The sequence below is a fragment of the Pristiophorus japonicus genome, chromosome 6 (genome assembly GCF_044704955.1).
Source record: "Pristiophorus japonicus isolate sPriJap1 chromosome 6, sPriJap1.hap1, whole genome shotgun sequence".
NCBI lineage: Eukaryota > Metazoa > Chordata > Chondrichthyes > Pristiophoridae > Pristiophorus > Pristiophorus japonicus.
Window position 1 is genome coordinate 244,364,479 of NC_091982.1, and position 13,125 is coordinate 244,377,603.

Genomic DNA, 13,125 nt, shown 5'->3' on the forward strand with positions numbered 1-13,125 from the left:
TAATCTGTCACCATTCAGATAATATTCTGCCTTCCTGCTTTTGCCACCAAAGTGGATAACCTCACATTTATCTACATTATACTGCATCTGCCATGCATTTGCCCACTCACCTAGCCTGTGAGTGAGGGACTTCAATTCCCTGGAGAGACTGGGGAAGCTGGAGGAGTTCTCCCTGGAGCAGAGAAGGCCAAAGGGAGATTGAGTAATGGCGTTCAAAATTCCGAGGGGTTTTGATCAAGTAGATAAGGAGAAACACTTTCCACGGGCAGGAAGCTCGGTAACCAGACAGCAGAGATTTATGGTAATTGGCAAAAAGCTGGGGTGAGATGAGGACACATTTTCTTTCGTGGCGATGTGATCTGGAATGCGCTGCCTGAAAGGGCGGTGGAAGCAGTCTCGTTAGTAACTTTTTTGAAAGGGAAATTGGATAAATATTTGAAGGGCAGAAATTTCAGAGATGTGGGGAAAGAATAAACCATGGCATAAAAGGGTGCAGTTTTTGTTTTGTTGAAAATTGTAATCGTGGAATGTAAGACTGAGGTTTAACGAGTTTCCCAGTGCAGTGCTGTGCTGCATAGTGAACGACCTTCCAGCAGAGCTGACTGGGCAGCGCTGAGGAGTTGGGAAACGAGGCTGTTTTCCCTCCCACCTCCGTAACCCAGAGCACAAAGGACATGTATAGCACTCCCCACCCTCCCCCACACCATTCACACCCCAGGACATCCCAGCGCGCTTTACAGACAATGAAGTACTTTTGAATTATAGTCACTGTTAAGTATGGAAGAACTCCACAAGACTGAGAACTGTGAGTTAAAACTGATGTGATCTTAGTCTCTTTAATACAACTCCAGAGTGCCTAAGCAGCCTGGCAGACAACCTTTTATACTCCCTTGCATGAGGTGTGCAGGTGACCCTTGGGCCTCCAACAGTTGCGCCCTCTGGTGGTAATCTTACACAGTTACAATGTTTACATACATAACCGTCACTGTTGTTTTATTTGACCTTTCCCTACATTAAGGCACAGGAGGAGGCCATTAGGCCCATCGTGCCTGTGCCGGCTCTCTGACAGTTATCCAATTAGTCCCACTCCCCCTGCTCCTTCCCTGTAGCCCTGCAGATTTTTCCTTTTCCAGTATTTATCCAATTCCCTTTCTAATGTTACTATTGAATCTGCTCCCACCGCCCTTTCAGGCAGCGCGTTCTAGATCACAACAACTCGCTGCGTGAAATCAAAAATGTCGTCCTCATTTTCCACCCGCGGCAGCCAATTTGCGCACAGCAAGCTCCCACATGCAGCAATGAGATAATGGCCAAGGCACCTGTTTTTTTTCAGTGATATTGGCAGAGGGATAAATACCAGACAGGACACCAGGGAGACTCCCCCAAATATAATAATAAACATAACTCTAGGCTGACACTCCAGTGCAACACTGAGGGACTCCGCCACACTGTCGGAGGGGCAGTATTGAGGGAGTGCTGCACTGTCGGAGGGGCAGTACTGAGGGAGTGCCGCACTGTCGGAGGGGCAGTACTGAGGGAGCGCCACATTGTCAGAGGGGCAGTACTGAAGGAGTGCCGCACTGTCAGAGGGGCAGTACTGAAGGAGTGCTGCAATCAACATCATAAAACATTATCTGGTCATTATCACATCGTTGTTTGTGGGAGCTTGCTGTGTGCAAATTGGCTGCCGCGTTTCCCACATTACAACAGTGACCGCACTCCAAAAAGTGCTTCCATTGGCTGGAAAGCGCTTTGCCACGTCCGGTGGATGGGAAAGGCACTGTATAAATGCAAGTCTTGTTAAAAATCCTGCCGAAAGTTCGGTTGCGCCCAGCGCAGAAACTGGCAACTTGTGCCAGTGCAGGCTGGTTGGCGAGAGGCTGCAGATTCGGTGAAGGTTTGGGGCACGGGTGGTTGCCAGGTGAGTGAGGGAGCGGGAGCTGCGACCCTCCCTGTCGGGGCCTGTGGAGCTGCCCCAGCTGCAAGCGGCTGTGTGGTGTGGGCAGGGAGAGGGCAGCGAGCATTCAAACCGCAGGCGTGGCGAGGCGGCGCACCCAGACTTGCGGGGAGTCGGTTTGCGTTGTGAGTACCAGAGTATCATTGAGCAAGGCTGGGTGCGGAGTCCAAAGTGTGTCCGCTCGGATTGTGGGGGGCACGGGGATTAGAAGAGCCTTTTTTATTTGAAGCGTTTTGTGTGGGAATCTTGCTGAGTGCAGAGCTGGGGATTTGGACTGACGCTGGGGCTTGTTCCCCATAAACCACCCCCTCTCTCAACCGTACACCGCCCTCTCTCAACCACACACTCCACAATGTGGCCCAGGCTGCTGTTGCTGTGGTTGTCACGACGACGCACAGTAACCAAGACAACGCTCACCGCTGTTGCTACAGGTGCAGGACTTTGGTGTGAGAGTTTGAGTCCGGGAGTGTGTTTACATGTGCTATGATCTCCTCACCTTCCCAACTCCCCTGTGCTTGTACTGAGCGAAGGGTCAGATACCTCTGATACTCGCCCTCCTGTATGGCTCAGAGATGTGGACCATGTACAGTAGACACCTCAAATCACTGGAGAAATACCACCAACATTGTCTCCGCAAGATCCTGCAAATCCCCTGGGAGGACGGACTCACCAACGTTAGTGCTCTCGACTAGGCCAACGTCCTCAGCATTGAAGCACTGACCACACTCGACCAGCTCCGTTGGGCGGGCTACATTGTTCGCATGCCCGACATGAGATTCCCTAAGCAAGTGCTCTACTCGGAACTCTTACACTGCAAGCGAGCCCGAGGTGGGCAGAGGAAACGTTTCAAGGACACTCTCAAAGCCTCCCTGATAAAATGCAACATCCCCACTGACGCCTGGGAGTCCCTGGCCAAAGACCGCCCTAAGTGGAGGAAGTGCATCCAGGAGGGCGCTGAGCACCTCGAGTCTCGTCGCCGAGAACATGCAGAAAACGTGCAGGCAGCGGAAGGAGCGTGTGGCAAACCAATTCCACCCACCCTTTCCCTCAATGGCTGTCTGTCCCACCAGTGACAGAGACTGTAATTCCCGTATTGGACTGTACAGTCACCTGAGAACTCACTTTGAGTGGAAGCAAGTCTTCCTCGATTTCGAGGGACTGTGATGATGATAAGCGCTCTCTCACCTCTGGGTCAGACAGTTGTGGATCCCAGCCCACTCCAGAGCCTTGTAGGCTCACAGAACAGCGCACTGCAGCACAGACCGAGGTCATTCGGCCCATTGAATCTGTGCTGGCTTTATCAAAGAGCAATCGAGTCAGTCCCACTTCCCGCTCCCGCTCTTTCACCATCTCCCGACAATTTGTTTCTCCAAGTATTTATCCAAATCCCTTTTTGAAGGCTGCTATAGAATCTGTATCCACCACATTCTGTGGAAGTTCATTCCAACTCAGGCTAAAGAATCAGACACATTAAATCTGTGCCCTCAGGTTATCAACTCCAGTCCATAATCCAGGCTGACGCTCCCAGTGCGGCACTGAGAGAGTGCGGGCACTGAGAGAGTGCGGGCACTGAGAGAGTGCGGGCACTGAGAGAGAGAGAGTGCGGCACTGAGAGAGTGCGGGCACTGAGAGAGTGCGGGCACTGAGAGAGTGCGGCACTGAGAGAGTGCGGCACTGAGAGAGTGCGGGCACTGAGAGAGTGCGGGCACTGAGAGAGTGCGGCACTGAGAGAGTGCGGCACTGAGAGAGTGCGGCACTGAGAGAGTGCGGGCACTGAGAGAGTGCTGCACTGAGAGAGTGCTGCACTGAGAGAGTGCGGGCACTGAGAGAGTGCGGCACTGAGAGAGTGCGGGCACTGAGAGAGTGCGGGCACTGAGAGAGTGCTGCACTGAGAGAGTGCGGGCACTGAGAGAGTGCTGCACTGAGAGAGTGCGGGCACTGAGAGAGTGCTGCACTGAGAGAGTGCGGGCACTGAGAGAGTGCTGCACTGAGAGAAGTGCGGGCACTGAGAGAGTGCGGGCACTGAGAGAGTGCGGGCACTGAGAGAGTGCGGGCACAGAGAGTGCTGCACTGCTGAGGTGCCGCCTTTCGCATGAGATTTTCTTCTTAGTCGTTCATGGGATGTGGGCGTCGCTGGCAAGGCCATATTTATTCTTAAAAAGGATATCGAGGCACTGGAGAGGGTGCAAGAGAAGATTTACAAGGACGATAGCAGAAATGCGAGGGTTTACATATCAGGAAAGGATGAACAGCAGGATCACTTTTCTCTTGGGGAAAAAAGAAGGCTGAGGGGTGACCTAATAGAGGTCTTTAAAATGACAAAAGGTTTTGATAGAATGTTTCCACTTGTGGGGAAGAGCATAACTAGAGGCCGTCAATATAAGATAGTCACCAAGAAATCCAATCGGGAATTCAGAAGAAACTTCTTTACCCAGAGAGTGGTGAGAATGTGGAACTCGCTACCACAGGGAGTGGTTGAAGCGAATGGTATAGATGTATTTAAGGGGAGGCTGGACAAGTATATGAGGGAGAAGGGAATGGAGGGTTATGCTGATAGATTTAGATGTGGAAAGACTGGAGGAGGCTCGAGTGCAGCATAAACGTCGGCATGGACTGGTTGTGCCGAATGGCCTGTTTTTGTGCCGTATATCCGATGGAATGTAACTGCCCATCCCTAGATGTTAAACCGAGGCCCCGTCCGCCCCCGCGGGTGGATGCAAATGATCCCATGGTACTATTTGTAAGGAAGTGCAGGGGTGGTCTCCCTGGTCTCCTGGTCAATATTTATCCTCGCCTCTGAGTCAGCAGGTTGTGGGTTCAAGTCCCACTTCAGGGACTTGAGCACAAAAAATCTAGGCAGCCACACCAGTACAGTACTTGGGGAGCGCTGCACTGTCAGAGGTGCCGTCTTTCGGATGAGGCGTTAAACCAAGGCCCCGTCTGCTCTCTCAGGTGGACGTAAAAGATCCCATGGCACTATTTCGAAGAGGAGCAGGGGATGTCATCCCCGGTGTCCTGGGGCCAATATTTATTCCTCAAACAACATAACAAAAACAGATTATCTGGTCATTATCACATTTCTGTTTGTGGGAGCTTGCTGTGCGAAAATTGGCTGCCGCGTTTCCCACATTACAACAGTGCCCACACTCCAAAAGTACTTCATTGGCTGTAAAGTGCTTTGAGATGTCCGGTGGTCATTAAAAGGTGCTTTTTAAATGCAAGTCTTTTCAGCCAACATCACTGAGGGTGGGGGTGGGGGGGGGGGGGCAGATTATCTGGTCATGTTGTCTCTGTGCTGTTTGTGGGAGCTTGCTGTGCTCAAATTGGCTGCTGCCTTTCCTACATTCCAATGCAGAAAAATCATTCCCTTGGCTGTGGGATGTCCTGAGGCTGTGAAAGGAGCCAGATAAATGCTTGCTTTCTTGACATATAAAAGTTTTGATTGCAGTTACGGTAAAACCTCCTGGTGTTCTGATTTGGCGTTTATCCACCAGTGAGGCGTAAGCAAACCCTCAGGCCCACAAAATTCAAACAGGCCTAGCCAGCGAGTAAGAAATCGAGGAGCAAATAGAACTGAGATATCTGGGGGTTTACATGGCCAGGTTGGCAGGATTTGGGGTTCATGGGCTGGGGTCAAAACTGGTCATTGGGGGGAGAGGCGGGGTTAGCTCAATAAAGGGCTACTGAGAATGATGGAGAATTGCCTGGGCAGGGTGTCGAACTGGCTACCGATTGGCTCTTGGTCGTTCTGCGCTACTCCTCAAGATCAGTCGCACACAATCCCCCTGCACCCCCCCCGGAGGCACACAGTCGAGGGTGGTCCCAGGATGGATTTCCAGCTGGGCTGCATTGTTTGATTTCTGGGAGGGGGCAGCAGTTGGCGTGCAAACCCACTCCCGATCGCTGTCCAGCGACACCTGCTCTAAACTCATCCATGTCTTTATCCCATCTGCACTCCCGACTATCCCAACACTCTCCTGGCCGGCCTCCCACCTTCCGCCCTCCGTAAACTTGAGCTCATCTAAAACTCTGCTGGCCGTGTCCTAACTCGCACCCAGCCCTGCTCACCCACCACCCTGTGCTCGCTGACCTACATTGTCTCCCGGTCCGGCAATGCCTCAATTTCAAATTCTCATCCTCCATGGCCTCCGCGCCCCCCCCCCCTCCGCCCCTGCCCTATCTCTGTAATCCGTCCAGCTCTACAACCCTCCCTATCTCTGTAACCTCCTCCAGCCCCACAAGCCTTCCTATCTCTGTAACCCCTCCAGCCCCACAAGCCTCCCTATCTCTGTAACCTCCTCCAGCCCCACAAGCCTCCCTATCTCTGTAACCTCCTCCAGCCCCACAAGCCTCCCTATCTCTGTAATCCATCCAGCTCTACAACCCTCCCTATCTCTGTAACCTCCTCCAGCCCCACAAGCCTCCCTATCTCTGTAACCCCTCCAGCCCTACAACCCTCCCTATCTCTGTAACCTCCTCCAGCCCCACAAGCCTCCCTATCTCTGTAACCTCCTCCAGCCCCACAAGCCTCCTTGTCTCTGTAACCCCTCCAGCCCTACAAGCCTCCCTATCTCTGTAACCTCCTCCAGCCCCACAACCCTCCTTGTCTCTGTAACCCCTCCAGCCCTACAACCCTCCCTATCTCTGTAACCTCCTCCAGCCCCATAAGCCTCCTTGTCTCTGTAACCCCTCCAGCCCTACAAGCCTCCCTATCTCTGTAACCTCCTCCAGCCCTACAACCCTCCCTATCTCTGTAACCTCCTTCAGCCCTACAACCCTCCCTATCTCTGTAACCCCTCCAGCCCTACAACCCTCCCTATCTCTGTAACCTCCTTCAGCCCTACAACCCTCCCTATCTCTGTAACCTCCTCCAGCCCCACAACCCTCCCTATCTCTGTAGCCCTTCCAGCCCCACAAACAATGCCCCCTTTAAGATGCACAGCTGGCTCACCATCTTTTAACTGGAGAAACCGTGCATGCATGGAATATTTAATGCGCCGTGCAGCCCAAAAGAAATTAGTGGTAACATTGCCTACAACTCCCCAAGATCTCTGCGCTGCTCCAATTCTGGCTTCTGGCACAGCCCCGATTTCCATCGCTCACCATAGGTGGCCGTGCCTTCACTGCCTGGGCCCCAAGCTCTGAAACTCCCTCCCCAAACCTCTCCGCGCTTCTCTCCTCCTTTAAGAGATCCGCAAAGCCTACCTCTTTCACTGTCCTAATATTTCCCAATGGGCCTCGATTTTAGATTTGTGTCCGATATTCGCTCCTGTGAAGTGCCGCGGGATGTTTTACTGCATTAAATGCAACTCGTTTGGTGCATTATTCGCCTGTACGGGCAAGTTGAATGGTCAGACAAACTATAGCTGGACCCAAGATGGGAGGGAGGGGGCGGACTGTTTTAACTTTAGTACCCGGGGGTGCGGGAGTGAATGTTTAGTGATCACTAGATCAAGGTCTGCTGTGATGCCCATGTGGTGGAATAGCCGGACACCCATTTGCTCTCCAGCCTCGTGCGTGAGGAATGTTCACACAGCAGAGCGCTTTCGATTTAATGGGGAGGTTGGAGTGCGGTTAGCGTCTACAGAGCCCCGTTACAGCAAGGAGGAGTCACCCCAACGTGTGTCCGTTGAGATGATGGCACTCACTCCCTCCCTCTCTCTGTCGTTGGCAGTCCCCTGGAGTCAAGAATGACTTGCTTTCACACTAACATGAGTTTATATGGTGACTGATGAGACCAAATGAGGGTCTTGGTCCAATGGCAAGGAGACCCCAGACGATAGGAGACCAGGCTCTCTTGCATGGACATAGCGCGCACGTCACTCGCGCGCACGTCACTCGCACACGCACACGTTCCTACTGACCCCCTCCCTCCCTCCCTCCGGTCTCCTCCCTGGTTTTCAGAGATCGCAGTGTAGGTGAGCGCATTACTCTTGGAGTAGCGTGCAAAATTGTCCATAAAATATTGACACTGGGCCCCCTGGCTCCAAGTACAGCGCGCTGCTCTCCGGCACTTTTCCAGACAGATTGACTCGTGCTTCCCCTATCACGTGGGTCTATTAAGTTGAACAGTTTAATTTACTGGCAGTGCTTTAGCCTGGAGTCGAATCAGAGAATTAGAGAACCATAGAATGGTTACAGCACAGAAGGAGGCCATTTGGCCCGTCGAGCCCGTGCCGGCCCTCAGCAAGAGCACTTCAGCCAGTCCCACTCCCCGGCCCTTTACCCGTAGTCCTGCAAATCTTTTTCTTTCAGATACTTATCTAACTCTCTTTTTGAAAGCCACGATTGAATCTGCCTCCACCACTCTCAGGCAGTGTATTCCAGATCCTAACCACTCGCTGCTTTAAAAAAAGGTTTTCCTCGTGTTGCCTTTGGTTCTTCTGCCAATCACCTTAAACTTGTGTCCTCTGGTTCTCGACCCTTCCGCCAATGGGAACAGTTTCTCTCTATCTGCTCTGTCTGGACCCCTTTTTGACCCAGATTTTGAACACCTCTATCAAATCTCCTCTCACTCTTCTCTGCTCCAAGGAGAACAACCCCAGCTTCTCCAGTCTATCCACGTAACTAAAACCCCTCATCCCTGGAATCATTCTGGTATATCTTTTCTGCACCTTTGCTAAGGCCTTAAAATCCTTCCTAAAGTGCGGTGCCCAGAATTGGACACAATACTCCAGTTGAGGCCGAACCAGTGTTTTTTTTTTACAGGTGGTGGTTTATTTCCACGCTTTTGTACTTTACGCCTCTATTTATGAAGCCCAGGATCCCGTATGCTTTTTAAGCCGCTTTCTCAACCTACCCTGCCACCGTCAGCAATTTGTGCACACGCACCCCCAGGTCTCTTTGATCCTGCACCCCCTTTAGAATTGTCCCCTTCCGTTTATATTGCCTCTCCTTGTTCTTTCCACCACTTTGCACTTTTCTATGTTACATTTCATCTGCCACGTGTCCGCCCGTTCCACCGGCCTGTCTATGTCCTCTTGAAGTCTTATCATCATACAGTACTTCCAAGTTTTGTGTCAGCTGCAGATTTTGAAATTGTGCCCTGCACACCCACGTCCAAGTCATTAATATATATCAAATATTAATGGTCCAAGCGGCCCTTCAAAGTGTTTCCTGAGCTCACTGTTATCAGGCAGAGAGCCAGACTTTGTCAAGCCCAGATTTTTCCAATTTATAGCTGTCAATGTCGAGGAGAAGTTTTGGACAGTTGGCTAAACGGGGTAAGGACTCTGACAAGTGATCGAGCCAGCCTCGTATCTCGACCTCTCCAGACCAGTCTGAAAATCCCTGTGCCGTCTGGTCATTTTTGAGCCACCAGTGATGCGTGTGGTGCTTGCATATATTGGCAACTCAACCCTCGAGGGTCCGCTGTTGGAGTAAGCACATTCATAGAATCGTACAGCACAGACGGAGGCCATTCGGCCCATCGTGCCTGTGCTGGCTCCAATCAGCCCCACTCCCCCCCCTGCTCTTTCCCCAGAGCCCTGTAAACCTTTCCTGTTCCAGCAATGTTCCCTGTCAGCAGCGCGCTCTGGAGCTCCTGCAGATCGCTTGCCGGCTTTCCAATTGGGATAATCACGCATTCACGAATATTTAAAGGGGCCACGCAGCCACTTAAAGGGGCCACGCACCCAAAAACAAATTACAGCGCACATTGCTGTCAAGTATTTATCCAATTCCCTTTTGAAAGTTACTACTGAACCTGCTTCCACCGCCCTTTCAGGCAGCGCATTCCAGATTATCATAGGCAGTCCCTCGAAATTGAGGAGGACTTGCTTCCACTCTAAAAGTGAGTTCTCAGCTGACTGTACAGTCCAATACGGGAATTACAGTCTCTGTCATAGGACAGACAATGGTTGAGGAAAGGGTGGATGGGGAGTCTGGTTTGCTGCACGCTCCTTCCGCTGCCTGCGCTTGTTTTCTGCGTGCTCTTGGCGACGAGACTCGAGGTGCTCAGCGCCCTCCCGATAACAACAACTCACTGTGTTTTTAAAATAAAAATTCTCCTCATCTCCCCTTCTGTTCTTTTGCCAATTGTCACTTGCCGGCTTTCCAATTGGGATAACCGCCCATTCACGAATATTTAAAGGGGCCACGCACCCAAAAACAAATTACAGCGTGTCCTCTGGTTACCAACCCTCCTGCCCCTGGAAAAGATTTCTCCTCATGATTTTGAACATCTCTATTAAAAGATTGCAGCCATTACCCTTCTCTTGCTTTCCTCTGTTTTTCTTTCAATGTTGTCGAGGGTGTGGGCAATGGGAGCAGTTCATTCTGACCACAGCGTTGAGAGTGGTTAGTTGGACATAAAGAGCTTTGATCGCTTCACTTTGTCTCGCCTCTCTCTGGACTCCTGGCTGACATTTGTTTTCTGCTGCACCAGCGGCCAACACTTCTGCTGCCGGGACCGAGGGAGTGCTGCTCTTTCTTTTGGCTGAGACGTTAAACCGAGGCCCCGTCTTCCCCCTCCGGGTGGACGCAAAAGATCGCATGGGCACTATTGGAAGAAGCGCAGGGAGTGGGGGGAGAGTTCTCCCCAATGTCCTATGGCCGATATTTATCCTTCAGCCAAAATCGCTTTTTAAAAAAAAAAATGATCTGGTCATTTATCTCATTGCGGTTTGTGGAGCTTGCTGTGTGGAAATTGGCTGCCACATTACAACAGTGACACTTCAAAGAGTATTGTCTGCAGCATGTTGGGTATAAAGCGCCTTGGCACCACCCAAGGTGGTGAAAGGCGCTGTCTAAGTGCAGGTCCGTTCGTTCGTTTGTGAGATCTTGCTGTGCAGAAAGTGGCTGCCACGTTTGCCCATGTGACAACAGTGGCTGAACTCCCAAGAGTGATTTTGTTGCACATTTTGTATTTCTGGGTCAGTTATGAGAGATGTGGTAAGGCGCTATTAATAAACAACAACAATGAGTATTTATATAGTGCCTTTAACGTAGTGAAATGTCCCAAGGCGCTTCACAGGAGTGTAATGAGATTTTTAAAAAATTTGACACCGAGCTGCATAAGTAGAAATTAGCGCAGGTGACCAAAAGCTTGATCAAAGAGAAATGTTTTAAGGAAGAAAGAGAGGCGGAGAGGTTTTGGCAGGGTGTTCCAGAGCTTGGGGCCTAGGCAACAGAAGGCACGGCCACCAATGGTTGAGCGATTATAATCAGGGATGCTCTGGTGGGCAGAGTTAGAGGAGCGCAGATATCTCTGGGAGGGTGGGGTGAAAGAGATTACAGAGATAGGGAGGGTCAAGGCCATGGATATATTTGTAAACAAGGATGAGAATTTTAAAATCGAGGTGTTGCCGGACCGGGAGCCAATGTAGGTCAGTGAACACAGGGGGTAATGGGTGAACGGGACTGGGTGCGAATTAGGACATGGTCAGCGAACACGGGGTGATGGGTGAACGGGACTGGGTGCGAGTTAGGACACGGGCAGCGAGCACAGAGGGTGATGGGTGAACGGGACTGGGTGCGAGTTAGGACACGGGCAGCGAGCACAGGGGGTGATGGGTGAACGGGACTGGGTGCGAGTTAGGACACTGGCAGCGAGCACAGGGGGTGATGGGTGAACGGGACTGGGTGCGAGTTAGGACACGGGCAGCGAGCACAGAGGGTGATGGGTGAACGGGACTGGGTGCGAGTTAGGACACTGGCAGCGAGCACAGGGGGTGATGGGTGAACGGGACTGGGTGCGAGTTAACACATGGTCAGCAGAGTTTTGGATCACCTGTAAAGGCAAGTTGCTCGCTATAATTGAACTTCCATTGTGCCGTTTCAGTGCAGGAAGCCGGTGAGCGAAGGACTCCATGAATGTATGTCACAATGATGATGACAGACCAGATTCCCTTGGAGCTGCCGCCTTTGCTCAACGGAGATGTCTCCATGATGCCTCACTTGGTCAATGGGGATGGATCACAACAGGTGAGTCCCGATTAAATACTCTATGATTCGACGTGAAGGAATGACTGTGGCTACTGGAGCAGGTCAGAGGCTGGGTATTCTGTGCCGAGTGACTCACCTCCTGACTCCCCAAAGCCTTTCCACCATCTACAAGGCACAAGTCAGGAGTGTGATGGAATACTCTCCACGTGCCTGGATGAGTGCAGCTCCAACAACACTCCACAAGTTCGACACCATTCAGGACAAAGCAGCCCACTTAATTGGCACCCCATCCCCCACCTTCAACATTCACTCCCTCCACCACCGGCGCACCGTGGCTGCAGTGTGCACCATCTACAAGATGCACTGCAGCAACTCGCCAAGGCTTCTTTGGCAGCACCTCCCAAACCCGCGACCTCTATCACCTAGAAGGACAAGGGCAGCAGGCGCATGGGAACACCATCACGTGCAAGTTCCCCTCCAAGTTACACACCATCCTGACTTGGAAATATATCGGCCGTTCCTTCATTGTCGCTGGGTCAAAATCCTGGAACTCCCTCCCTAACAGCACTGTGGGAGCACCTTCCCCACACGGACTGCAGCGGTTCAAGGCGGCGGCTCACCACCACCTTCTCAAGGGCAATAAATGCTGGCCTTGTCAGCGACACCCACATCCCATGAATGAATTAAAAAAAAAACACTTCTACCAGCAAAAGGGTTGCAGGAGTTTTGAACACTCTTCCGCAAACTGCAAGTGATGTTAGGTCAATTGATAATTTTAAATCAGATTTTTGTTAACTGATGGTATTAAGGGATATATGGGGCAAAGGAAGCTGTGGAGTTAGGTCATAGATCAGCTATGATCTGATTGAATGGGGGAACAGGCTCGAGGGGCTGAATGGCCTCCTCCTGTTCCTGTGTGACTGACTAGCGAGTCGGGACTACAAGGGCAGATTGAGGTCGTGTTGCCAGGGTTCAGGGGGGTCCCTCGCTGCCGGAGAACCAGCTATAAATTGACACACACTCTCTTGCAACTGCAGTTATCAACTCCCAACTGTCCAGCCTTTGGTCCTCCACTCACCAGGACATTTCTGCGGCCACTGATCTGCTCAGTCACACCCTCACCACCGCCTTTAATGCCCTAGTTCCTATTAAAACAATTACTCTCTCTCACCCTGGCCATTCCCCCTGGTACGGCCCTGATCTTCGCTCCCTCAAGTCCAAGCATACTTGAACGGATATGGCGGACAACTGGTTTGGCCATTCACCGCCAGATCTCGCTGGAC

At 51.6% G+C, this 13,125-nt stretch overlaps 1 protein-coding gene across 3 annotated transcripts in view; it reads left to right on the plus strand.

The window, feature by feature from the left end:
- The window catches only part of fndc3ba (fibronectin type III domain containing 3Ba), a 411,236-nt gene that overhangs the window by 82,593 nt on the left and 315,518 nt on the right, over positions 1-13,125 (plus strand). For all 3 annotated transcript variants that reach the window (XM_070882439.1, XM_070882441.1, XM_070882440.1), the window contains exon 2: positions 11,739-11,881. In XM_070882439.1, the coding sequence (XP_070738540.1) occupies positions 11,771-11,881 (111 nt within the window). In that variant the 5' untranslated portion in view covers positions 11,739-11,770. The remainder of the gene's footprint in view (positions 1-11,738; positions 11,882-13,125) is intronic.